The 26,792-nt window shown below is 48.1% G+C and overlaps 1 protein-coding gene across 2 annotated transcripts in view; it reads left to right on the plus strand.

Moving 5' to 3' along the window:
• Positions 1-26,792, plus strand: part of YPEL2 (yippee like 2) — a 57,541-nt gene that overhangs the window by 24,905 nt on the left and 5,844 nt on the right. For both annotated transcript variants that reach the window (XM_077311092.1, XM_077311093.1), the window contains exons 2-3: positions 4,476-4,788; positions 23,832-23,875. In XM_077311092.1, the coding sequence (XP_077167207.1) occupies positions 4,672-4,788; positions 23,832-23,875 (161 nt within the window). In that variant the 5' untranslated portion in view covers positions 4,476-4,671. The remainder of the gene's footprint in view (positions 1-4,475; positions 4,789-23,831; positions 23,876-26,792) is intronic.

Consider the following 26,792-nt stretch of genomic DNA (forward strand, 5'->3'; position numbering starts at 1 on the left):
TTTTAATGGGATTTTTAATGAGGACCTTGTGACTTGTCACGAGCCATTATATGGGAGTGACGGGCTATAAATCACATAAATAAATAAAATGTGGAGGCTGTGCACTTGTAAGCAGCTTGTCCACTTTGGCTAGCCTCGCTTACTGAACGGGAACCAAACTGGGTTCCTGAGGCTTCCTGAGATGCAGTTGAATCAGGCATGACGTTTGAGTTGCAGCAGATAACAAGCAGATCATGAGCCAGTTCGGTAGACTTTGGATGGATGTGCTGGTGTCAGAAGTGAGCCGAGTTCACTGCCGCAGGATAGGCTCTTCATGATGTGCTTCATCTCTGTTAGAGGATTGTCAGCCTGAGAGCTTCCTATGGGCAGAGACCTGGGAAAAGGCTGGAGCCTGAAAGTGTTGTCATGCTGTGATTCCATAGCAGATAGATTGGTGGAATTCCTAGAGCATCACAGTAGGTAGTGAAATCGCTTCCAAATATTCATCAGGAAATGACGTCATTTCCTTTTCCTCTCCTCCTACCGTCATATTGATTGGCAGCAGGAAGGTGAGTGCGGAAGTGAGGAATTGCCTGCTAGGAGCAGTGAAGTTGTACTTGTCCCTGGATTGTGTGAATTCTGATTGCTGAAGAGATGGGTGGCATGTTATAAAAATGCATGCCAGATGGGTGGCATGTTATAAAAATGCATGCCTGGCGGCCGCCCCATTAAGATAAAACATTTGCATCACTTGTGTATGCAAGTGCTAGATTGGTTGTAATGGTTAGGAGTGCGGACTTAGAATCTGGCAAGCCGGGTTTGATTCCACACTCCCCTACATGCAGCCAGCTAGATGACCTTGGTCTAGTCACAACACTGAGAAAGCTGTTCTGACCAAGCAGTAATAACAGGGCTGTCTGTTGTGGGGAGAGGAAAGGGAAGGCAACTGTAAGCCACTTTGAGACTCCTTCGGGTAGAGAAAAGCGGCATATAAGAACCAACTCTTCTTCTTCTTCAGTAATATCAGGGCTCTCTCAGCCTCACCCACCTCACAGGGTGTCTGTTGTGGGGAGAGGAAAGGGAAGGCAACTGTAAGCCACTTTGAGACTCCTTCGGGTAGAGAAAAGCGGCATATAAGAACCAACTCTTCTTCTTCTTCAGTAATATCAGGGCTCTCTCATCCTCACCCACCTCACAGGGTGTCTGTTGTGGGGAGAGGAAAGGGAAGGCGACTGTAAACCGCTTTGAGCCTCCTTCTGGAAGAGACAAGCGGTATATAAGAATCTTCTTCTAGATTCTGTATGAATAAAATAATAGCTTTTGCTGAGGGAAACAGTTGCAGTCTTCGAATGAGGCAAGAGTGAAATTGGAATGCTTCGTCTTAAGGGTGTGCCTTTGTCGTGTCTAAATATTTCTACGTTTTAAAATAGATATGTTGTGCCACGTATTGGGGCATCCCTGCTCAGTTGTTCAAAATGTTTCTAATCCGTTTAATGCAAGTAGTTAGTTGCCGTTAGGCTTGCTAAACTGCAGTTGGTCTTAACTGTGGCGGTGCATGATGCACTAATATGCACTGTAACATGTTCCTCAGCAATGCAGTCTGGGATAGGAGGAGGGTTGTCAGTTCTGGGTTTTGGAATGCTTGGAGATTTTGGGGGAGGGGCCAGGGGAGGGGAGGGGCCAGGGGAGGGGAGGGGAGGGGCCCTGGTATGGCAAAGTGCAAGAGTCCATGCTCTAAAGCAGCCATTTTCCCCAGGGGAACTGCCTGCTGTTTCCTGGAGCTCAGTTGTTCAGGTGCCACCTGGAGGTCAACAACCCTAGATAAGAGCCAAATTCTCATAAGGGGACAAGTGGGAGAGTGCAAGGCGACAAAACCAACATGGTTGCGGCAAACCAGAATTCCGTTGACCTGCGTATTGGATCCTTTCTTAACAAATGAACCGGAATGAAAATGAGCCACGATATCGCGATTAGGTCCAAACAGAGGCCGAAGAGAGCTTGGATGCGACTGATGAGTCGAACAGACTTCTAATTCTTAGTGGCGGGGGCCGTTGCAGCCTCCTTGCTGTGTAAAGAGTGAACGTCGCTCGGTGGCGTTGAAGTAGCCATTGTTAATAAAAACAGGAGCGATCGCAGCCTTCCCCGGCAGCCTTTTTGCTGCTTTGGATGGCCGCTTTGGAACAGGCAAGCGGTTGGACGCCAAGCGCACGGCTTCTGTTCACCGTGGGAGGGAGGCATCAGGGTGTAAAGGCCCAGGGGGTGCGTGGGTGCCTGGTTATTTTCTCCGTAAACAGCGGCTTCCCTGAAATTAAGGGGCCCTCTGGCTGCGTGCAACTATCCCTGTTGAATATCTAGACGTTGATTGTTTCTCCATCAGGGTTTTCCAGGATCTGTACCCTTTTCGTTCCCTTCTTGTTCTCCGGAGCTGGTGAAAACCCTGCATCCTGAGCAGGATGGGAAAGGTGGCCAACCTCACAAACAGCTGCGGAAACTGTGCCATTTAGAGGGGAATATTAGTGTTGACATTGCCCTAACCTAGAACAAGCAAACAAAAGAACAAATAAGCGAACTTATGTTCTCCTATGTTCTGTGTAAACCTCCCTGAGCCACCATGAGTGAGGCACCATTCCGAAGCTTGTCCCAGCCATGGGTGGTTGAATTGGTTTCTTAAGGGATTGTAAGGGGATTTTATTGTGGGTTTTTATCTGGATTGTTACCCGCCACGAGCCACTGTGTGGAAGTGGTGGGCTATAAATTAAATTAAATAAATAAATTTGGAGTCCAGGGGCACTTTTAATACCAACAGAGTTTTATTTAAGGTATGAGCTTTCATGTGCACACAGACACAAGGTCATGGGATGGAAGTAATCAGTTCATACATACAGGCAAAGTGTAAGAGTAAATTTTACATACAGCATGATGAAAATGGTCAAATTCCAGAGGTAAGTAGAAAAGAACAGCAGTTTGGATTTGTTTGCATTCACTTGAGCTCGAACTGCATGGGAAACATTTTGTGTACAATAAAGATGTCCACATTAAGCCTTGTTCTGAATGGCCAAGACCAGCTCTTCGCAACCTTTTTACCACTGAGAAACCCCCAAAACATTCTTCAGGCTTCAAGTAACCCCCAAGGTGGCACAATCGTGCAGAATATGGTTGGGAAACATAGTTGTGAACATACCCACCCCAAGGTCCCTCCCCTTCCCACCCCCTCCAGGCCCATCATTGGCCACTTGGGGGGGGGACAGGTCAACATAACCATATGGTCATATCACTCGATAAATGTTTAGCAAATTTTTAAAAAATCAATTAACTCATCCATTTGGGAAACCCTTCCAGGGCTGTCAAGAAACCCCAAGGTTTCCCAAAACCCTGGTTGAGACAGCCTAGACTAGACAGCCTAGACCAGTCTTATCAGATATTGGATGCTACGCAGTCCTGGTCAGTATTTGGGTGGGAGACGACCAAGACACTCCAGGGTCAGGTCGCTATGCAGAGGCAAGCCCTAATCCCCTGTGTTCCTCTCTGGCCTTGAAAACCCTCCAAGGTCACTGCAAATTGAGGGCACTTCCCCTCTTGGATTAGCATTATATTAGCTCGTGGCATTTGCATCCCATGTTGGGAAAAAGTGCTGCATTTTGCAAGGGAATACTTTACCAGCAGGAAAGGGTTTGGCCCTGTCCGCATATCAGTTGGTGACGCCCAGTGTTGAATACCCCAGGATAATAAAGAAGTGCCCAGACTGGTTTTGTAGCCTTCCCACCCCCCAGCAGGAAGTCCTCCTCTCCCTCCCCAGTCCTGGATATGCAATGGCTACACCTGGGGTATTATTTAGGGAAATGCACCCTGCTTCTGTCCCTCCATCTTTGGAAGTGAGACAGCAGCGGGATCTTCTTGGTGGTAGCATCGCAACTCAGGAACTTTTTCTGAACAGCTGTTTCCTTGTATTGAATTAGCCGAATAACATTTTCCCCATATGTGGGGAATATTCCTTTGGTATAATAATAGTTATATTGTTGTTTAGAGGAAAGGTAGCATGATATAGCCTGATCTCATCAGGTTTCAGAAAGTAAGCAGGGTCAGCATTTGGATGAGAGAACACCCAAGAAGACTCTGGAGGCAAAGGTTGACCACCTCTCCTTCTCCCTTGCTGTGAAAGCCCCTTGCTGGTGTACCTGTTAGACAGCCGCAGCTTAATGGCCCTTTCTCCCCCCTGTCTTGTCAATTGAAGTTTTAATTTTTAGACTGGCCTGCACGGTTTCCCCTTCTTTGTGCCACAGTCCTGCAAGGTGGGTCAGGCTGAGAGGGAATGACAGGCCAGAGTTCATCCAGCGTCAAAAATAAAAAATGTCTTCAATAAGTGTGTTCTAAACGATGGCTTGCATGCAGCTTTTGGGAAATGTACGTCTCGGTTCCCAGACTGCCTTTGTGCCGACTGGCACGAAGGATGTTGGGGCGTTTGTTAAGACCTTGAATTTTTTTTTTTGTCCACTCAGGTCCGTACCGATCCGGCAGCTCCTGTGCCCGGTTCTCCAACCCTGAAGCTGTTGCCAGCGTGTGGAGCCTGCCCCACGCCCCGCCCCCTTTCGAATCACGGCCTTTACCTGCGTCTTCCAGTGTTTCCCCTGCGACCCGTCCTGCGGGAGCGCCTCGTGGGCCACCCCGGAGTTCACGCAGCACTCGGTGGCCCCAATGGTGAAGATGACCCGCTCCAAGACGTTCCAGGCATATCTGCCTTCCTGCCACAGGACCTACAGTTGCATCCATTGCAGAGCCCACCTAGCAAACCACGATGAACTCATTTCCAAGGTAGACGGTTTGCCGGGGGCTCCTTTCCATGCAGTTTGCGGGCGAAAACCTCCTGGCAGCTTAGGTGCAACTGTCCTTGCTTGGGGGAGAGGGGAGGTTTGTATTGTGTGTTCATCTGACAAGAATGCACATAGAAACCTAACGTGTCAGGGAATGGTTTCTAGCTGAGATTGCTTTCTTGTGTGGCCATGCTCCACGGCTGTTTCCTTCCTCTCCATAAGCCTGCTGGGTTTTGTCGCCTGCCCTGCAAAAAGAGGAGATTTGACCAGTGGGGGGCATTTCACGCATGCGTGCCCTGCCTGAAGATGTCCCTGCATGTGGAGAGACCATGGTTCGGTGGCAGAGCATCTGCTTGGCACGTAGGAAGTCCCATGCTCAATCCCCGGCATCTCCAGTTAAAAGGATCCGGCAATAAGGGGATGTTCAAGATCTCTGGGGCCCTGGAGAACCGCAGCCTTTCTGATGTGCGATACTGACTCTGATAGTCTGATTCGGTATAATGCAGCTTCCTTTCTAGTCTGTCAGGGATAGAAAAGAAAAAAAGAGTTCTTTGTTTTCTCTTCCTTAAGGAGTCCTGATGTGAAAACCCCAGGTAAGCCCAATCCTGTCAGATCTTGGAAGGTAAGCAGGGCCGACCCTGGATAGTATTTGGGTGGGAGACCTCCAGGGATTTAGTGGTAGTTCCTCCAAGGGACACTAGGAGTCAGGGCAGAGTCAGGCAATGACGAATCACCTCCGAACGTCCCTCGCTTGGCTGCCAGACAACTCTCAGTACCCCTGGTGATGCTACACATGCCATATGATAAACCCTTTACCTTAAAGAGTCTTGAAGTGGCTTACAATCACCTTTCCCTTCCACTCCCCACAACAAGGCATCTTGTGAGGTAGGTGGGACTGAGGGAGCTCTGGGAGAACTGTGACTGTGTGGAACCATAGTTCTCCAAATTAAAGTCCACCACTCATAACCATGACACCGTGCTGGCTCTACGCTGATTCATGCTACAGCAGTGGTTAAAGTTGACGTCCCAGCATCCCACTCTTTTGCTGGGGGTTAGGGGGGTGGATCAGGAAGTGCATTTATCCACCCTGGCAGGGACGCAAACACTGCTCGAATGGGCCATCTTTGTTTTGTGATTTTCCTCTGCTTTAAAAAAAAAATCTGATATTGCAAACTCTTCTATCAACAGTGTGTTGTCTTTTTCAGTAAAGGGAAACAGGACAGATAAGCAGTAGCTATTTCAGGGAGGGGAATTGATCACCGGAGCTTTTAGCTAGGTCCTCCCCCGTCCCCCACCTCCAAAATCCATTCCAGGCAGCAAATGCTTGGGCATGTTTTGCTTATTCATGGGGCTGTTTGTCTTTGGCAGGTGTGAGTGAAATTTTGTGTCTGGTGCGAAAGGAGATCTCAGTTGTGGCTTTGTTGTCTGGCCAAGAAAGTTCTTAGGAGCCAAAGTTAACCAGACTGGTGGGAAACGAGCAGAGAGTGCTCCTTTTGTGGCTTCTGCGGGGAATCACTTTGCAATGGCTTTTAATGCCATGGGTGCAGGAAGAGCTGGAGCGTCAGCTGCTGTTTTGCCGGCCGAGGTGGCGTTAATGGAATTACAGAGCTGGTGGTGGCGGCAGGTCAGCCGGGGCTTGAACCGGGCCTGTGAACTGACGCTCTCCTGTACGGCCGGTATTTGAGGACGTAGTGGAGGAAGTAGTGGCAGAACGGCCACAGTAGGGCACTGCCTCTCTAGGCCTCTTGTGGCTGCTTCTTGGCACAAGTACTCCTAGGTCAGGCCTGAGGCCTAGCTAGGACCGGCAGTGGAAAGAAGGAGGCGGAAACCTGCGATCCTTTTTATATGGGCTGCAGCTCTTCAAACGTCTCACTTTAAAAAATATCAGATACGAAAGTGACTGCAGCTGTTGTGTTGGACTTTGTGGATGCGTTTGTGATGGAGAAGGGGGCCACTGGTAGGGGATGTGGGGGTGAGGGTCGCCAGACCCAAGCGGGGGAACTCCTGGAGACTTGGGGTTGGAGCCTAAGGAGGGCAGGGACCTTATGTTGGGGTACAATGCCACAGAGTGCACCCTCCGAAGCAGCCATTTTCTTCAGGGGAACTGGTCTCTGTAGTCTGGAGAGGAGCTGTAACCCCACGGGATTCCCCAGGTCCCACCTGGAGGCTGGCATCCCTCAGTCCACCCTCTGAAGCAGCCAATTCTCCAGGGAAATCTCTGTAGTCTGGAGAGGAGCTATAATTCTGGGAGAGCCCCATATCCCACCTGGACCTGGCATGCCTATGGTAAAGGGTGGGAAGAGAGTTTTTAAAAACAGGTTGCCTGCTTGCTTGCCATGGGCCTTGATCCTCATGGATCTTCTTTCCCAACCTTTCAGCTTCCCTAATTCCTTGCCTTTCTTCCTGCAGCTCCTTCTTTCCCTCCCCTACCTGCACATTTCAGGGAGACTTAAGGCTGCCTGGATTCCCTTAGGCCTGGAGTTGCAGCTGATCTCCTGACTTCAGAGGTCAGTTCCCCTGGCAAAACTGGCAGCTTTAGGGGCAGACTCTGTGGCATCAGATTCCTGCTCCAACCCTGGAATCTCCAGGAATTTCCCAACCTGGAGTTGGTAACAGTAAGTGGACTTCTGGGGACACATCAGTCTTGCAGTAGACTCCAGACAGACCCTCCCAAGGGGCTTCCCCCGGCTTCAGATTCAATCTTCCTGAGACCAGCTTTTAGCTCTTTGACTCTCTGCCTCTCTTGGAGGCATCACATTGACTTGCCTGCATGTTACCGGAGTCTCGTCTCCAAGCGCTGGCCGAACTGCGACTTGTTCTGCTTAGTGGTGTTCCTAGCTGGCATCGTTGTGCCCCTGGGACATTTGTTAATACAGAACGGCAGTATCTGTAGACCGGGGATCCCTGCCTGTTTGAGCCTTTGGAATTCTGGCAAAGGGCAGCGGGCCCAATCACAAGGCTGCTGTCGCAGAGGGCGGAGCCAGCCCCAAAATGTCAGGGGTTGATGTTCTGTGCTGCTCTAATAGATCAAGAAGTGAGCAGCGACTCACAAAAGTGCATCCCTTGCCACGAATTTTGTTTATGGTGCTTCTGGGCTCTTGCTCTTTCCTACTGCAAAACAGTAAGAAGAGTTGGCTTTTATACCCCGCTTTTCACAACCCAGAGTCTCAAAGTGGCTTACAATCCCCGCAACGGACATCCTGTGAGGTAGGTGGGGCTGCGAGAGCACTGACAACTGCTCTGTGAGAACAGCTGTAACAGGACTCTAACTGGCTCAAGGTCACCCAGCCAGCTGCATATGGAGGAGCGGGAAATCAAACCCAGCTTGCCAGATTAGAGTCTGCTGCCCTTGAACACAACCCCACACTGGCTTCAGCGCTTCAGGCAGAAGCCCTGTTGGGCAAGGCCGATCCGAAGACCTGCTGGGGAAAACCCCCACCTTACCCTGCCCACGTTCTAAAACATGGGCACCACGTTGGAGGCCCCAGCAGTAGACACTTGGGGTGAAGGCCTAGGGAGGGGAAGGGTGAAATTGGGCCTTCCTTCGAAGTCCTGTTGTCTGGCTTAGTTAGGCTGGTGCACTTGCTTCAGTGAAAGGCAGATTGCTTCAGCTGGAGTGCTCCTCTGAAACAAAGAACCCCACCTCTAAGTATTGTTCTTCAGCGCTGCTTAATTAGCCCTAATGCAGTCTGAATGAAGCCGCACAACTTTGGCAAAGAATGTTTAAAGAGTTGAAAAGGTTACTTTCCTAAGGCGTGTTCTGTGGGGAAAGCTTTCCGATGCTGCTAAAGAGGGCCTTCATCTTCTATTGGAAGGAAGATCCAGAAACGAGAGCTGTACCAGTCTGCGGCAAACCCAGAAATTGTCGGATGGAGGTTTATTTTTAGAAAATTGCCCAACACTTTTTTGAGCGTGCTGCTTGTTTCAAAGGCATCTCCCCCACCCCGCCTCCTTACAGCTCTTTCTTTGCTTGACTCCTGGGCTTGTGAGGCAGAAGCGTTAAGTCAAATTTTCCCAAATCACTGTTCAGGGAAACAGTTTCAGCTCATGCATGCAAAAACTGTTCGCTTCTATGGAGGCGAGCAGAGCGGTCAACCCCACGGGTGGAATCTGGAGCTCTCCTACAGCTGATCTTTGTAGGGGCTTTAGGGTATAATCCTGCTGGGTGCTCTACCCTCCCCGGAACCCACCATCAGATTCCCAGCAATGCCCCTACACTGAGTTGACAACCTTAGAGGTGAGTCGTATGCAGACATCTTCCCCTGCCGTACAACAGGCCCCTTTCCCAGGGCCTTGAGGGCTAGATGCTCTTAAAATTCTTAAAACGAAAATATCCGTAAGAGCAATAAATTCTGTGCTGTATGGTATGATAGTAGAGGGATGTACTGCATGGGCATTGAGAAGTTTAAGGAGACTTGAGATGACACCCCTTACCACTGTGGCGGCCCCTCCGCCCCATGTATAGCTGCTCCTACTGCAATTGTATTCTGCTAGGGCCCTGCAAAAGAGCCTCTTGTGGCGCAGAGTGGTAAGGCAGCAGACATGCAGTCTGAAAGCTCTGCCCATGAGGCTGGGAGTTCGATCCCAGCAGCCGGCTCAAGGTTGACTCAGCCTTCCAAGGTCGGTAAAGTGAGTACCCAGCTTGCTGGGGGGTAAACGGTAATGACTGGGGAAGGCACTGGCAAACCACCCCGTATTGAGTCTGCCAAGAAAACGCTGGAGGGCGTCACCCCAAGGGTCAGACATGACCCGGTGCTTGCACAGGGGATACCTTTACCTTTAGGGCCCTGCGAATCCTTAAACTGGCTCTGGTGCTATGGCTCCTCAAATCCTTAAACCACTCCTGCCTCTCTGTTTTAGAATGAAGTTTGAAACTTTGTTCGGTTGTGTCAGACCAATACAACTACCCACCTGGATCTCTCATTCTCAGTTCACTCTTTCTCGGGGGTCTACAAGATATGTAGTCTTTCACTCTGTGTTTCAGCACCAACAACCCTGTCAGGTAGGCCAGGCTGGAGGACACCCAGTGCATTTAGTGTCAGCGCGGGGATTTGAACCAGTGTCCCCCTGGTCCTAATGATGAAACCATTGTGCCATAAGGGCCCTGGTGGTGTGAATAGGCACACTCTGATTTGCAGGGAATTCTTCAAATTAGGGTTGCCAGGTCCTCCCAGGGGGATGGGGGTGGCCAGATCCAGGCTGGGAAATTCCTAGAGATTTGGGGGTTGAAGCCTGGGGAGGACAGGGACCTCTGTGGAACACAATGTCTTAGAATCCACATTTTAAAAAATCTATTTTCTCCAAGGGAACTAATCATTGTAATCTGGAAATGAGCTGTAATTCCGGGAGAATCCCAGGTCCTACCCGGAGGCTGGCATTCCGCATTCGAGGAAATATTTACATTGGGCAGGGGCAAATATCAACTTCCAGGACCCTAAACCTATGTGTGTGTTTTAGCTTTCATATGCACATTACAGCACGGATCGGGAGGGGGCAGCTAATCAGTTTTAAAACAAGTTGCTTTTGTGCTTTGAATGCCCCTGTTTGTCCTCCTTTTAGAAAAGAAGAAATACTCCCAACAATGGATGTACTTGATTATATAAATATGTAGGGAATGTTTTCTGGCCTCCTACATTCCTCCTCCCTTTTGGAAAAAAAAATAGCTATTCCAACTCAAAGGCCCAGACAGTATAAAATTCTTTCACGTTGGCTTGGCAATTCTATAGGAGTTTCAGCTGCCCTGTTTGATCTTTCCACTGCAAGTTCTTTTTGATATCTGCAGCACTCTTGTAGTTTAAAAAATAAGTAGGACGGCAAATCCCAGACTCCATGGCACAAGAGATTAAACACTGCTCTGAGTCTAGAGCTGTCCCTGAAGGAGGCTGCCTGCTGCCGCTCTGCATGGTTCACTGGTCTAGGCCTGCTTCTATCTTTACGTTTTCATCCTGCTCTTTTTCCTAGTGGCTCAGTTGGCCTCGGATGTGCCTCTGTGTCAGGTATGATTGGAACTTGCTTTCATTCCTAACACTGAACGATTGGCCAGCGTCTCACAGGGAGGCGCAGTGAAAGAAATTCTTATGCTAATGTGCTTTAAAAGCAAATGTTTTCTACTGGGAAGGCAGAGTATCTCTCCAGCCTTCATTTAAAAGGGAGTAAGCTGTGCCTGAGTGTTGTCAGATGTTCAGGGAATGCCGAATGTGGGAGTATAAGAGGTGGCTATATCTGGGGTGAGCCATTTAACGTGGGCCAGTTTGGGTCCAGGGCTAGGCAGACTTCAGAAATGACAAGTTGGAGCATCAGAACTTCAGCCTGGAGATTTGAGAGGTGGGAGCTGAAGAGGGATCTCAATGGGATATGCAGGCCTCCCTCCAAAGCAGCCTTTTTCTCCAGGGGAACTGATCTCCTGGAGGCCATCTGTAACATCCGGAGACTAAAGAAAGAATGACCATTCAGCGCTGTGTGTCGCCAGTATGGAGAAAATGCTGGACTTTTAGCTACCTCAAATACTGACAACAGTCCCTTTCATTATTTTTACTATTTTATCTAATGTTTTAATTTATATTTTGAGTTATCTCCGCCATTCCTGAAACTAGCCTGGCTCATGGCGACTTACAGTAAAAGAATAAAATGCAATATGACATAATAAAAATACAATATGGCCTCTCGACAATAAGAACAAGAGGAGTTGGTTCTTATATGCCGCTTTTCTCTACCCGAAGGAGGCTCAAAGCGGCTTACAGTCGCCTCCCCTTTCCTCTCCCCACCACAGACACCCTGTGAGGGAGGTGAGGCTGAGAGAGCCCTGAGATTACTGAAGAAGAAGAGTTGGTTCTTATATGCTGCTTTTCTCTACCTGAAGGAATCTCAAAGCGGCTTACAATTTTCTTCCCTTTCCTATCCCCACAGCAGACACCCTGTGAGGGAGGTGAGGCTGAGAGAGTCCTGATGTTACTGAAGAAGAGTTGGTTCTTATATGCCACTCTTCTGTACCCGAAGGCGTTTCAAAGTGGCTTACAGTCGCCTTCCCTTTCCTCTCCCCACAACAGACACCCTGTGAGGTTGGTCCGGCTGAGAGAGCGCTGATATCACTGCTCGGTCAGAATAGTTTTATCGGTGCTGTGTTGAGCCCAAGGTCACCCAGCTGGCTGCATGTGGGGGAGCGGAGAATCAAACCCAGCTCACCAGATTAGAAGTCCACACTCCTAACCACTACACCAAGCTGGATCTAACCAAGATGGCGGGAGAACAATCTCCAAACCCACCCCCTCTGCAGTTCATCCCCAGCCTCCACCATCATCCTCAGGAGGGATGCTGTGCCAAGGTATCAAAGGCAGTGTCCCTGCAGGGCCTGTATAGGGAGGGACCCGATCTTTCAAAATTCATTCAGGAGACCTTCCAAACGTGCACTGGTTGAACAATAATTTCCTCACAACTTTCATCGGTGGCACAGCTCTATTGTTCCTTGGAGGTGACATGTAGGCTGGGTCCACAGTGCCAGGAAACAAGGAAGAAAGAATTAATTACTTTTGGAACGCGAAGATTTAAACAATGGGGCCTTGCCACTGGTGAAACTTGTGAGAAGATGTCGTTCAACCGGTGCACATTTTGGCAAGTCCTAAGTATGAATTCTAAAACTGAAATAGTAAGAGAAAGTGATTAAAGGGGCTGTGTCATCAGTATTTGGGGCTGTTAAAAGCTCGGCATTTTAGCACCTGGAGACAGGCAGCCTTTTTAGCCAAGCTGTGCTCCTCATCAGAGTCTTGTGTGTGGAACTTAGCTCCCCAAGGATTATTCCTTCAGTTCTCCCTAAGTTTCTAGACCAGTTCCTCATGTTGTGGGGACCCCCAACCATAAAATGATGCAAGGATTCTTTCACAGAAATTAAACCGAAACTGACCGATGGTGTAAAGATCCATTGTTCATGATAGTATATAAATTGGTTTTTTCCTGGGGTTTCTCCGTTCAGTTCTGGCTCTTGTCCCACCATACCGATCTCGCTCTTTTCCGCTGCTCCAGGCAGACGAACGCTCAATCTCGATCTGCCCCGCAAGGCTGTTGTGTGGATGGCGACCCCCCGGCCAAGCTGCTTACCCTGCTGCAACCCCTGTGAAAGGGTCATTTGACCCCCAAAGTGGTCCCAACCCCCAGGTTGAGAACCACTGTTCTAGACCTTATGGTTGCAGTATTGTGCTTCAAAGTGCCTGCAGAACTGAATTCTGTAGTTTTGAGTGTGGGGTGGGGGTCTGTGTTCCCTGTGCCTTTTTCTGTGCTTAACACTCACTACTAGAATAAATGGCGTGTCTTGGGTTGAAATGTACTTGACCTCATGTACGTCTGACCGTATGTGAAGAAAAGATTGGTTGAGACTCTTTCCCTTAAACGGTTTGGACAGCAATAACACGTTCTTCATTCTCCAGACATTTCCATTTCCTTCCTGTCCCCTTCCCAAACACTGGTGCATGGGGGGAAACGAAGTGAAAAATGGCCCTGAGAGAGAAAATACGTTGAAAATAGATTTTTTTTTTTGATAAATTGCTTTCTTACCTGGACTTTTAAGATGAATGGTTTAAAGCAGGGGTAGTCAACCTGTGGTCCTCCAGATGTCCATGGACTACAATTCCCATGAGCCCCTGCCAGCAAATGCTGGCAGGGGCTCATGGGAATTGTAGTCCATGGACATCTGGAGGACCACAGGTTTAAACCCCTGGTTTAAATCAATCTTTGCTGTCAGGGCCATGGGTCCTCCTGCCGTTTGTGGCACGCTGTACTTACTTCCTCTTATTCTTTTTTAAAAAGTTGCCCGGCTTCACGTTTATTTCATTAATTTGGCAATCGCCACATCGTTTGCAGTCTTTCAAAAACCACATGGCCTTGGGTTTGGGTCCAATGATTGGCCAGCAGAGGGTGCCAGATTTCCCCTCCTTCGACTTTTCCCAGCAGCCACTTGGGAGCAACAAAAAAAGCCATGCTGCTGTGGGTGGGGCATGTTGAGACGCCTGTGTAGACATAAAACCTTTGTGGCATAGGCAGCTGCAGTGAGGAGGCAAGGCGGGCCAAATTGCCCTGCCTGCTTCTCCTGCAGCTGGTGCTTCTGCTGCTGGAAGAGGCTCTGCTGGAAGAAAAAAGGAGGGACATCTTCAGCCACTCCTTCCTGCTGTCTTGCATTGTCCAAGCAACTCGCCCAAACATCAGCATTTGGGGTTATCAACTCCAGGATGGGAGATCTCCTGGAAATTTGCGACTGGATCCTGGGAAGGATTTGGGGAGGGGGGAGAACTCGGTGGGGACTGCTCTGTATCACCTAGAGAGCAGTTGGGATTTGGGGTTGGTGTCCGAGCCCCACCTGGAGGTTAGCAATCTTACAAGCCTTGCCTTTTTTGTGTTCACATGGTCTGCCAGTGCATAGGATACAGTCCCTTTTGGACGGGGGTTCCCAACCATGGTCCTTTTTGTCCCGCCCCTTAATGGTACCAGGTTGAGGGTTTTCTGGAGACAGCTCCCCCACCTTGTGCCTTTTCCAGTTCTGAGCAAACAGGAAAGAAGGAGTTGTTTTTAATTTTTAATTCCATTCTTATTTTGGCAGGTTGACCTTCCTCCAAAGTGGCCAGTGATGGGCCTGGAGGGGGGTGGGGAGGGGCCGCAACCAATTAAAGCAGACTTTCTTAACTAGGATTTCATAAAACCCTTTCTTAATGGCGCTGGAAGAGTTTCTTGAATGGGTGGGAATATATATATATATATATATATATATATATATATATATATATATATGCATATTATTTAAAACGGGGGTAGTCCACCTGCGGTCCTCCAGCTGTTCATGGACTGCAATTCCCATGAGCCCCTGCCAGCTCATGGGAATTGTAGTCCATGGACATCTGGAGGACCATAGGTTGACTACCCCTGATTTAAAATTTGTTTTAAAAGACCTTATATGTTTATGTCAGCCTGCCCCCCCTAGTGGCCAGTGATGGGCTGGGGAGGGGAGGGGAGGGGTCCCAGGTGGGTGTGTACCCAGCTTTGCTTCCCAACTATATTTTGCTGATTGCACCAGTTTTGGGGTTTTCAAAACCAGCATAATGTTTCAGGGGTTTCTCAACAGTAAAATAAATTTGAGAAAGGCTGATCTAAACCTTTGCCAGCTGAGGCTCCCCTCACTTCCAAGGGGTGTGGCAGGGAGGCGTGCCTAGTTAACATTACTTCCTGTTACCTGAAAAAATATTTCAGTGTTACCTCCATGGTCAAAAGACTGAAAAAAGACTGTAGAAGTGATTAAATTGTGGCATTCACTGCCAGAGGATGTACTGATGGCCGTAGGCTACCAAAGGGGATGAATCAGATTCCTGAATGATAATTTTATCAGTAGCTACTAGCCATAGTGACTCAAGGGAACCTCCACTTTCAGAGGCAGTCAATCCTTGAATCCCACAGGAGGCAGCATCAGAGGAAGGCCTCAGCCTCTATGTCCTGTTGCTGGCCCTCCAGAGGAGCTGGCTGGCCACTGTGTGAAACAGGATGCTGTCCTAGATGGACCAGTGGCCTAATCCAGCAAGGCTCCTTTTGATGTTCTCATGAAGGCCTCAGTCTCTATGCTCTGCTATTGGCCCTTCAGAGGAGCTGGTTGGCCACTCTGAGACAGGATGCTGGACTAGATAGACCACTGGTCTGATCCAGCATCACTCTTCATACATTCTTAAACAGGCTGAGGATGAAGACGCTACTTCAGGTGGTTTGTCCACATCAACAGGAGACAGCGTGTTCTTATTTTGGAAGTACCTCCGTACAGAGGCGTATCTTGAGAAATTCATTGCCACAAAGTGCAGGAGCTGCACTGCCCTGGACGGTTTAAGAGAGGATTAGACAAATTCACGGGAAGGTCAATTGAGGAAACTCACGAAAATTAATCTCGAACGTGTTGGGCACACTCCATGTTCCTGGCCCGCACAGAGTGGCAGCTAGGGCTGGTGCAAATTGATGGCAAGATGACCTCATTTCTCTAAAGTAATCGTTACCTTTTCCAAAGATTCTGATATCTGAGTTTCAAGGCTGCCTGGCAACTGGAACCTAAATCCCTCAGGACCCTGGATGATGACCCTCTGGGTGGACTGGGCAGCCCCATGGCCCAGAGAACAGCCGTGGCAGGGAGGCAGCCCAGCAATCCCAGAAACAGCTGCAGCCGCAGCAGACAGGAGATGTCAGGGCTTGAGGGCAGCTTGCCGTGCCAGGAGCTGAGCAGCAGCAAGGCACAGCCAGGAGAGCAAGGGTGAGCCTTTGTCTTGATAGCTTCCAGAAAAAACTGGAAGTATCAGGGCCAGACAATGAAGCTGCAGAAGCCGGCTGTGAGGCCATCTGTACCAGAGGAGAGCCGGAAGATCAGCTGGAACAGACTTGAATTTGTTCCAGAGGCAAAAAGAGGGCGAACAGGCGCGAGTGGGAGGCAGGACTGGAAACGGGTTATGAAGAAGGGGTGTGGCTAAGAGGGGAAGGAGGCCAGGGGTTAAAAGTGGCTTCTGCAAAGGCCAGGGAGGACTGAGACCAGAGTCTTGTGAACGTAACGCTGCCTCATAGGGATTTGGGACTCAGGGCAAATTATCCTCTCCCTTCTGTGTCACCCCAAGGTGAACGCGTGTCGTGATGCTGCACCTTCAAATCCTTTTCTTCCCAGTCTTATTTGCAGCAGTTCTATGAGCTAGGTTAAGCATATTCCAGGGGTCCCCAACTTGGTCCCCAAGGCCTCAAGTGGTGCTCAACAATACTTTTCCTGGCCTTTGCCATGTCTTTTTAGGAAGTTGATGAGGATATGTGGTTCTCCTGCCAGCAACTCTTTTGATTAGCCACTGGAGATCTGCTTGACCATTCTGGTCCTAATCACGTTTTTCCAGTCGGAGCTGCCACCACAGTGTTGGTCTTATTAAGTCTCACCCCCTTTTCTCACTGTATTTTTTAAATTATCCCTCTTCCCTGCTACAGTTGGGCTGGCTTCCTTTGCGTGTTTGGCTCCGCCTTCCGTGGCAGCCATTTTGCAGTTGTGCCCAGAATTCCAAAGGTAGCCATGGGTTCAAAAAGCTCGAGGACTCCTTGATTATCCCAAGATCATATTTCTGTGGCAAAGAGATCCGGAGTTCGGTTGCCTCTCGAGAAAGGGGAAACTGAACTGAGCCACAGAAATGGATGCGTGCAGAATTCAAGGAGTCGGGTAGATTGATAGCATGGACCCGAGAGAGGTAAAGCCAGTTTGGTGTAGTGGTTAGGAGTGCGGACTTCTAATCTGGCATGCCAGGTTCGATTCTGCACTCTCCCACATGCAGCCAGCTGGGTAACCTTGGGCTCGCCACGGCACTGATAAAGCTGTTCTGACCGAGCAGTGATATCAGGGCTCTCTCAGCCTCACCCACCCCACAGGGTGTCTGTTGTGGGGAGAGGAAAGGGAAGGCGACTGTAAGCCGCTTTGAGCCTCCTTCTGGTAGGGAAAAGCGGCATATAAGAACCAACTCTTCTTCTTCTTCTAAAGCCACAAACTGCCTCCCAAAGATGATGATACATTTATTGTCTGTCGCTTGCCGAATCGATGGATGCTTTTTGGTTCTAAAAATGTTCAGTGGTGTTGGTTTTGTGATCATTGGAGGGCAGGGAGGGACTGGCCACTTTATTGATTTGTATTGCCTTTGGGTCCAGCAGAGCACCTAGCCAAAACTTCTTTCTGCAGGGGAGGTCATGTATTTTTAACTTCACAAGCATTTCTCTTCCCCCCCCCCCCCAGTGTTTCCCCTCCTCTCTTCCTTTTGCTGTAACCAACCTTAAAATAACGCCACCTTCTCTCCTTTCCCAGAAAGGCTGCACATATGAGAAGTATTTTATGCCCAGGTGTTGTTGGGGTGTTGTTGTTTTTTATGGGGGGGGGGAAATTTCAAGCATTTGATGGAGAGCAGACAGAGGTGGGCTGGGGAGAGAAGGGACTGTGAACGCTGATTAAAAATAGATCTGAATCATTCCATCGATGTGGGGGGGGGGTGCGGAATCTACAGCTCCTGGGCCTTGACCTTTCAGATCTGAAATCTGTTCAGCGTTTCTATGGTAATTGGGTCCCTCTCGGGGGCTAATCAAAGGATTTTTTTTTTAAGCCGGCTGCCGGGTTAAGAGACAGAATCACTGAGTGATTTCCTCACCGTTTGCATTAGACGAGTCTCTTGTTTGTGAAAGGCTTTTTTCCTACTCAGGGCTTCTGGCCTTTCTGAGCATGACAGACAAACATTCAGAGAAGACATGTTTGCTAAAAGATGTTGGGGTCAGCAGTTGGACAATTCATTCACTACCGACCCTGTGTGTGTGTGACCAATGCTGTCTGCTTTCCTGCGTGGACATAGTGTTGTGATTCAGGCAGTGAGCCAGGAAGACCCCGGCTAAAACCTTGCCTCTCTCAAAGCTAGGGTTGTCAAGTTCACCTGGTCACTGGCGGGGGGGGGGGGGGATGAGGGGGTTAGGGTGGCTAGATCCATAGAGTTAGAAGGGGCCATACAGGCCATCTAGTCCCACCCTGCTGCTCAATGCAGGATCAGCCTTAGGAATCCAGGATAAGGATTTAGAATCATAGAGCTGGAAGGGGCCATACAGGCCATCTAGTCCAACCCCCTGCTCAACGCAGGATCAGCCCAGAGCATCCTAAAGCATCCAAGAAAAGTGTGTATCCAGCTGCTGCTTGAAGACCGCCAGTGAAGGGGAGCTCCCCACCTCTTTAGGCAGCCCATTCCACTGCTGAACTAGACTCATATAATCCTAGAGTGGAAATGGCCATATAGGCCATCTAGTCCAGCCCCCTGCTCAGTGCAGGATCAGCCTAAAGCATCCCGGACAAGTATCTGTCCAGACGCTACTTGAAGACCGCCAGTGAGGGGGAGCTCCCCACCTCCTTAGAGGCCAATTCCACTGCTGAACGACTCTGAATGTGAAATATCCCCCCTGATATCTAGCCTGAAGTTTAAACCCATTCAACGTGTAGTTTAAACCAGTGGCCCCCAACCTTTTTCGGGCTGGGGACTGGCCCGCGGGAAGGGGGGGAGAGGGACGACCAGGCTCCTGCGCACCGGCAGGCACAAACGCACATGTGTGGAGCTGCCGCACAAACACGCAAGGACGGAGCTGCTGCGCCAGCGCATTTGCGCCTCCCTCTCTTCCCCCGTCAGTGCGGCACTCGCTCCCAAAGCAGCGAGCGCCGTGCTGAGGGGGGGAAGGAGGTGCTTCCCTCCACCCCACGGCCTGGTACCGAGGATTTCGCGGTCCGGTACCAGTCCGCAGCTCGGGGGTTGGCGACCCCTGGTTTAAACCTATCCTCTGCTGCCAACAGGAACTGCTCCCTGCCCTCCTCCCAAGTGACAACTTTTCAGATACTTCAAGAGAGCCACCATGTCCCCTCTCAACCTCCTCTTCTCTCTAGACTAGAAAGTTTTTAGGCTAGACCCTAGGGAGGAGAGAGACCTCAGTGGGGTACAATTCCAGAGAGTCCTCCAAAGCAGCCGTTTCCTTCACCAGAACTGATCTCTCTAGTCTGAAGAAGGGCTGCAATTCCAGGGGATCTCCAGGTCCCCCCCGGAGGCTGGCATCCCTGGTCAAAACATGCACCATCAGCCTCAGCCCACCTTCTGTGACGCTTCTCTGGTGAGTCGGAATCTCCAGGCAGCAAGATTTTTATTTATGGAGAGGGCAGCAAGTTCCTTTAAGATGCTTTCAAAGCTCTGTCTCTGTCCTACTGTGTGGTCACTTGGCCCCCCCTGCTGTGAGGGGGCATTGCTTGGAACAGCCACATGGAGATTAAAACCTGATTGACTAAATGAAAGCAGTGTATCAACCATTAATTCACAGTGGTGAATGGTAATTGATTACCCCCTTTGAACGTCCATTTCCTGCAGGGTGCAGCTCTCACTGTCTGTTGAGATATATTTGTTGTTTTCCGGGTTCAAAGGAAAACCCTGTATTTCCCATCCAATAAACAGTCAATGAATGTAAATATAAGCTTTACTATGATCTGATAACCCTATAGTTAGCAGAATATTGGCCTACCTCATAGTAATCAATTCGGTATTAGCGTACATGTTGTTCCTACTCCGATTCGGTTTCAGTGCTTCTTGTAAAAGGAGGAAGAGGTTGGTTTTTATATCCCACTTTTCTCTACTGTGAGGAGTTTCAAAGCAGTATACAATTTCCTTCCCTTCCTCTCCCCACGACTGGCACCTTATGAGATCAGTGGGCCTGAGAGTTGTGAATATACTGGGACTGGCCTGAGGTCATGCACCAGGCTTCCCATGGAGGAGGGGTGGGGAATCGGGGCCCCCCTCCCCATTTTCCATAATCTGCCGCTCTTAACCATTACACCAGGCTTTCCGAAAGCAGGAAACGCAGATATCACTGAAGTTCAACTCTCAGAGTTTATATGATGTGGCTATGTTATATCGATGCTGTTATCAAAAGTGGCATTAATTAAAATACGTTTCATAAATCAGTAATGAATTACATAGGCCAACACAGGATTTTAATAAACCTTTTAATTGATGCTGTCTACAAACATGATGTAAGATAATTCTGTGCATCCCCCAAAATAATTGTTGCTAATGCTATTCCTCTTGTTTTGCAACTTACTCTGGGCATAATTTGTTCATTTCAAAGCTGAAGACTGTTGGGTAGCTAAAACAATGAAGTAGAACCTAAAAGAAAACATCCTAAACAATGATTTAAAGTTAAAAAATGCAATTGTACCAGCCCTACCTTAATTCACTCTCAACATTTTTAAAATCTCATCAGGCCATTTTCAGAGAGTTTTTTTTCTGAAAGAGTTGAGTTCCTCAAGTATTGAAAAGCCTTTTCTGTGTCTGTTGGTAACCTGGTTTCTGCTGCTTTTGTGAACCTATTGTGTGTGTGTGTGTGTGTGTGTGGGGGGGAGGTTGCTATTTCATGAAGATCAGTTTCTGAAAGGATTAAAGATAGAATATTATGAGCCAATGCTGTGTGACTCATAGAATTGTGTGAAGAAAACAGTGTGTTCATTGCAAACACATGTTTCAAGCAACCAAACAGTTCATGGTATGCGTGGACATCATCAGATGGCCAATGCAGAAATAAAACAGATTATATAATCAGAAGCAGAAGATGGAGAAGCTCTAGCCTCTCTGCTGAAACAAGACCAGGAGCCAGTTGTGGTACAAACTTTTTGAATTGTTAATATTGAAAATTAGAATAAAGCTAAAGAAAATGCAATACAATCAAAACAACATTCCTGAAAAATGTCTGGAAGTATTACGGGTGGAAAGTAGGGGTATTACCAAAGAAGTATGCGCAAAGACTGTTCTTGTAGCCAAAAGAAATGAAAAACCTTCCTTGATGGCTGACTGATCAAACTCTTAATATTGCTTAAGGTAGACAAGAATCAAAAGTAAAAGGTGTGATAGAAATAGCACGAGAACAAAAAAGACTTCTGTTTCACAGGACAAAATAAAGAAAATATGGGAACAACAGACTGAATAACTATGCAGAAGAGATGAAAGGATGACAGATTCCTTCAAAGAAAAATATTTTGAAGAAAAACCTGCGGTTTTTGAAACTGAAGTGAAAGCTGCCCTAAAGAAGAACAAATGGCCAGGAGTAGAGCTATTTCAAGCCAACAGAATGCCAACAGATATGGAGAACAAAACGATGGCCCACAGACTGTAGTCTAATTGAAGAAAATGGATGCTTCGGAGAGAGGACTCTATGGCACAGTACCCATGGAGAACCTAGTCCCCTCCAGTCTCCAGCCCCAAATCTCCAGGAGCTTCCCAGCCTGGATCTGGCAACCCTATCCCCCATCCTCACTGGTCACCGGGCCACCTGGCAATCCTAATTGATGGGTGTAGACTTAAGGTAGAGTGAAGCCCTGACCAGGATGGCTGAGTTAGCCAGTTGTTGTCAGGACTCGGGAGCTAAGCTGGGTTGACCTGCAGCAATCACCAAAGGGGTGGTCCCCGATAAAGAAAATTAGAGAATATTACTTGTCCATCTCTGGCCTAGACAGTCCAGGCTCACTCAATTAGTCTCAGAAACTAAGCAGAGTCCTGGCACAGAGTCTGGCAGTGGCAAATCACCTCTGTTTGTCTTTTGGCTTGACAAGCCCTTGTAGGGTTGCCATAGGTTAGCTGCGACTTGTACTCCCTTTCCTCCTCCAGCAGGGTGACTGAGACAGTTTCCGCACTGAGAACTTCACTGCCTTGTCTCCCGTGCAGGAGCACAAATCCAGGGTAGATGAGGTGAACTGGGCCAAATGCCCCCCTCCCCTCCCCCCCCCATTCGGGAGCAGGAAGAGGCAGGGTAACCCACGCTCAAACTCCAGCCTGCAGTTGTGAGTCTCTTTCTAGTTTCCTGCAAGGCAGGATGGCTAATCTCCAAAAGGGACCAGAGAGACAGTCTGTCTAAGAAGCCAGGACCCGGGTTGTCATGTTGCCCAAAGTTGACCATTGGTCCTGACCTGGCTCATTGGGTTCCATGCTGCTGGTCAGATAGGTCTGCCAGCCTCCAGGTTGAGGCCTGGAGGTCTTCCGGAATTATAACTGCCCTCCTGACTGCAGAGGTTAATTTCCCTGGAGAAGTTCCCTTGGGAGGGTGGACTCTTTAAGTCTTTCTCCTCTCCAAACCCCCCCCCCCTTTCCCCAGGCGTCCACCACCGGATCCCCATGAATTTCCCAGCCTGCACTTGGGAACCCGTGCTTGGCGTTAAAGGACCTAATCAAGATTGAAGACCGCTCTTGGTGAATGTAGGCAGGCACAGGCCAAGTACATTTTGTTGCTTGTGGACCAGGGAGTCTGTGGATTTATTGCATACCTGGGTTTATAACGCCGGTCTGTTTGAGTCCGGGAGTCAAAGCAGCCATTCTTTCGGAAGGGCCGCAGTGGATTCCTTCCCATTAGCGGCGGAGAAACATTCTTAGGCTTTTGGATGGGAAAATTCGAAGCTGATCTTCCTCCATTCCTTGGGCTGCTTGGAGAAAGAGGAGGGAGGGCAGGTTTGCCAGGCCAGGGAGCTGATGTTTCCCATCATCTTTCAACGTATTTCTCAAAGAGTGGGTGGGCCTTTCAGAACCCTGTGCATGACATGGAAAGTTTCCCCGCCAGAACTCTAATGCAAACCAAATGCTTTTTTTTCTTTTTTAAGCATCAGAGGGGGGAAGGAGGGAGGAGGGCTGGGTATGTTCTTCTCCTCTCTTCCGTCTGAGTATGATTTGCACATCAGGAACAGTAGCCCTTAGAAGTGGGGGTTTGTGTGGGGCGGGGTTAGCTGCTTCCCAGACTGGGTCCCTAGGATGTGTTTGGCAACTGGGGATGCAGGTGTGCCTACTTTGCAGGAAGATGGCACCCCAGCCTTTTGGGAGACACCTGAGTTTATTTTCTGAACAAGTTCTGTGCAAAAGGGTCAGGAAACCTGGAAGGTGTGCGTTACGGGTGAGGTGTCTTCCAAGAAATCTGAAAAAAAAACCTGCCCGATTTTTCTTCCAGCGCAGCTGCCCAGTATAGCTGAACAGCCTCTCTCCTCTTCCAGAGCACAGTTAGCCCTCCTCCTTGGTTTCCTCCTTGCACCCCGCCCAGATCTTGGCCTCCTCTGTTTCCGCTTTCTCCTGACATTCTCCATGGTGCATTCCTTCATCTACTGACCGAGGGCCTTGCTTTCCAGAATTATTCCCTTTGGGGCTGGCTTCAAATGGTAGCAAGGTGGAGTGTTTCCTGCCTTCCTTGGCAGGCAAAGGACCCGCTGTCCACCGGCCACCCGGCAGCAGTACCAGCCTCATTTTGCACTGAGCGAGGAGATCAAGGGGGGGGGGGAAGGATTCGTAGGGTGCCTGGCCCACTGCTTCTGGGTCCAGTGCATGGACCTTGCTTGGGGTTTCCCACAATTCTGCTGTCTGCTCTGCCCAAGCCGTGGCCTGCAATATCTGGGGACGGTGTTGAGTCTTTTAGGGCCAGGAGGTTTTCTATGGTTCCAGCCGTATTGATTTTTTTATTTTTATTTTTTTTTTGCTTGCCTTGCAGTCTTTCCAAGGAAGCCAAGGGCGGGCGTACCTCTTCAATTCAGTGTGAGTGTTTGTTTTGTTTTTTTTTGGTTTTTTGGGTTTTTTTTAGTGAAACGTCACTGTAGTTTTTCTGTTGCCAAGGATACAGGATTGTGTATTTCCTGCCTTTCCTCCTTCCTTCCAAGCCAATGCAGTTCTGGGCGAAAGTTACTTGACGTGACAGGAAATACTGTATTCTACAACCCGGATCAATCTTGCAAAGTAAAACTCATTTTACAAATATTGTGCAGAATAGTTTAATTTCTGCTTGATAGGGAGACGGGTAAGTAGCCATTGTGGGATCCTGAAACTTACCGTCTCCCCAATGCAATGGAAATCCTGCATAGTTTCTCCGCTGACTTTGCTGACTGTTGCCCACTTGCTTTCAAGTGTCAACAATAATTATTTTTACTTATAGATTAGAAATTTGATTTTTTTTTAAGATGAGAGCTCAGATTCTCCTGTCCTGGTGCCCTTTTCTTACACATGCAAGCCCTGGGAATACCCTGGAGAGAAACATGACAACAGAATACATAAGACACGATGCTGTTCCTAACCCCATAAGTAGCACTGGAGCATAGCTTCCAGGTGTTCAAATCACTGGCATTTGCTGTCAATAATCATGGGTAATCAAAATTATTAAGACATTTTTTAAAAAGGATAAGCATTTAAAAAAAAAGGATTAAGCATGGCTTATCTTGTTCTTTTGCATTACCTTAATATCACACACCACCTACTTCAGTTTTTCCGGAATTTGCATTTCCCCCAAAGTTAGCATATACAGTCTAAAATCTCCCCTTCCCCTTTTCATGTCATTTTTTACTGTTCGGTATAAACTAATACAGGACTCCATTTTGAATTTCAGTGTTGATTTATTTTGCTTCAAATATGTAAGTTTTGCCATTGTCCCATATTCCCATGAGTTTATTTAACCAGTCCGTAATGTCTGGTAAGAATTCCTTTTTTCCATCTTAAAGGATCCTAGTAGCTGTTACCATATAACATGATACGTTTTAATATTATCTGGTACCATATTTAATAACATATATTTTGGATCCAGCACACATTTAACTTTCAACATCATTTGCATCTCACCATGAATCATAATCCAGTGTTTCCTCTCTTTCTGGCAGGTCCACCACATATGATAAAACAATGCATTTATATTCTGACATTTCCAACATTTGCCATTATAACTCTTAGTGATTCTTTCTGTATCTTGATGAGCAATATACCCTCTAAAATATTTTATACCAGTTTTCTTTTAGCATTTGACAGTTGGTAAATTTCAGCTCATAATCTCTTCCATTGATCCATACTTATTATCTCACCAATGTTTCGAGCTGATTTTATCCAGAAAGACAAAAACCTGGCACACATAGTGTCCCTAAGTACCCTGATTCTTATATTTAAGAATCTATACTAGCATCTGCTGTGTTTGCTATAAAAACTCAGTGGGCTTTTCCTTGTTAGTTCTTTCCTCCGGTTCTGGTCCCATACTTCTTTGGTTTATCCACTGATTCCTGTGTGAGTTTTTTGTGCTTCCATTTCTCCCCCCCCCCCTCCGTCTCTAAAGAGACCTTTTACCCTGATCTTTTTCTGAACGCTGGTTTTGAGTTATCTTTTTCTTTGTCTGTAATGTTTGTTTTCTTTGTTCCATCAATTCCTGTACAACCTTCAAATCACTTTTCAATGATTGGACCACCCCCACCCTCCAAGATGGTGATTTCATGTTTTCTCCAAATGCCCTAAAACAGGGGTTTTGCTGGCAAGGGCTCATGGGAATTGTAGTCCATGGACATCTGGAGGACCACAGGTTGACTACCCCTGCCCTAAAATATTGATATAATACTGTAGTGTTGTAATTATAATTTAATTATCTTCTCTGACTCTAACTTCTTATGTTGCAGAGCCATAAGGGAAAAGGCATATCTCCACCAAGGAAGGGTCTAGAGTCATTTTTTAAAACAAAAGCTGGGAATTCCAAGAATCTCCGTGAACTATCATTACAACACTACAGCACTGTATTGTTATTTTGGACCTATTTTTAAAAAGATAATGACAACTAGATCCACCTTTGAAAATCATCATTATTTAAAGCCACATGCAGAAGAAAATAAACTGACTCCACAACTGTAAAAAATATTATGTTATTATATTTATAGACTGCCCCTCTCCACAAGTGGGCTGGGGGTGGCTTCCAACTTAATTAAAACATTCCTGATCAGATTTTAAACATCCTACAGTTAAAACCCACAACTAGGGATTTGCGCTTCGGCTCGGTTCAGCCACCTCGGCAATCACCAAAGCCCAAGGCTTTGCCACGGTGCGGAGAAGAGGGGCAGCAACGGCGCGCCAGCTGGCAGCCACACACAGGTTGCATGCTGCCACTGGCTGGTGCGCCGCCCCTCCTCTCCGTGTGGTAACACTTGCCTCCTACACCGAAGCATGCATCCCTACCCACAACCCAATCCACGCCCCACCTGTTTTCCATCTGTCCTGTTGATTGGCTACTGGCCTGCACAGGCAGGGCACGTGTGCCTAAGAACCCAGCCCAAAATGATTCCAATGCTTATGGATCGACTCCCAGGGAAATCAGGAGTAACCCCAGCTTGCAAAAAAGGTCAGCGTGTCATGTAGTATTTGCAATATGAAGATGTGCTCTAGTGTTCAGCCTACAACACCAAGCTAACTTTCCCATTAGTGGCACATCAGGCAAGTTTTGTCAGATGAACTTTGATAAAAATGCAAGAATAGTTTCTGACAAGTGCAGCATAGAGATTGGCAGGGGATTGAGATCTGGAAGCGTGATTTCCCCACTGGGTCAGATTTAAAAAGTCCTCACTCCCACAGTGCTTAGGTCTTCCCCTGGAAGATCTGCAAGTAGTTTGTGGTGGCCAAAGTCATCTCTTGAATGTACAAGTCTTGGCCTCTCAGCTAG

This window comes from Paroedura picta, chromosome 15 (genome assembly GCF_049243985.1).
Source record: "Paroedura picta isolate Pp20150507F chromosome 15, Ppicta_v3.0, whole genome shotgun sequence".
Taxonomy (NCBI): Eukaryota; Metazoa; Chordata; class Lepidosauria; order Squamata; family Gekkonidae; genus Paroedura; species Paroedura picta.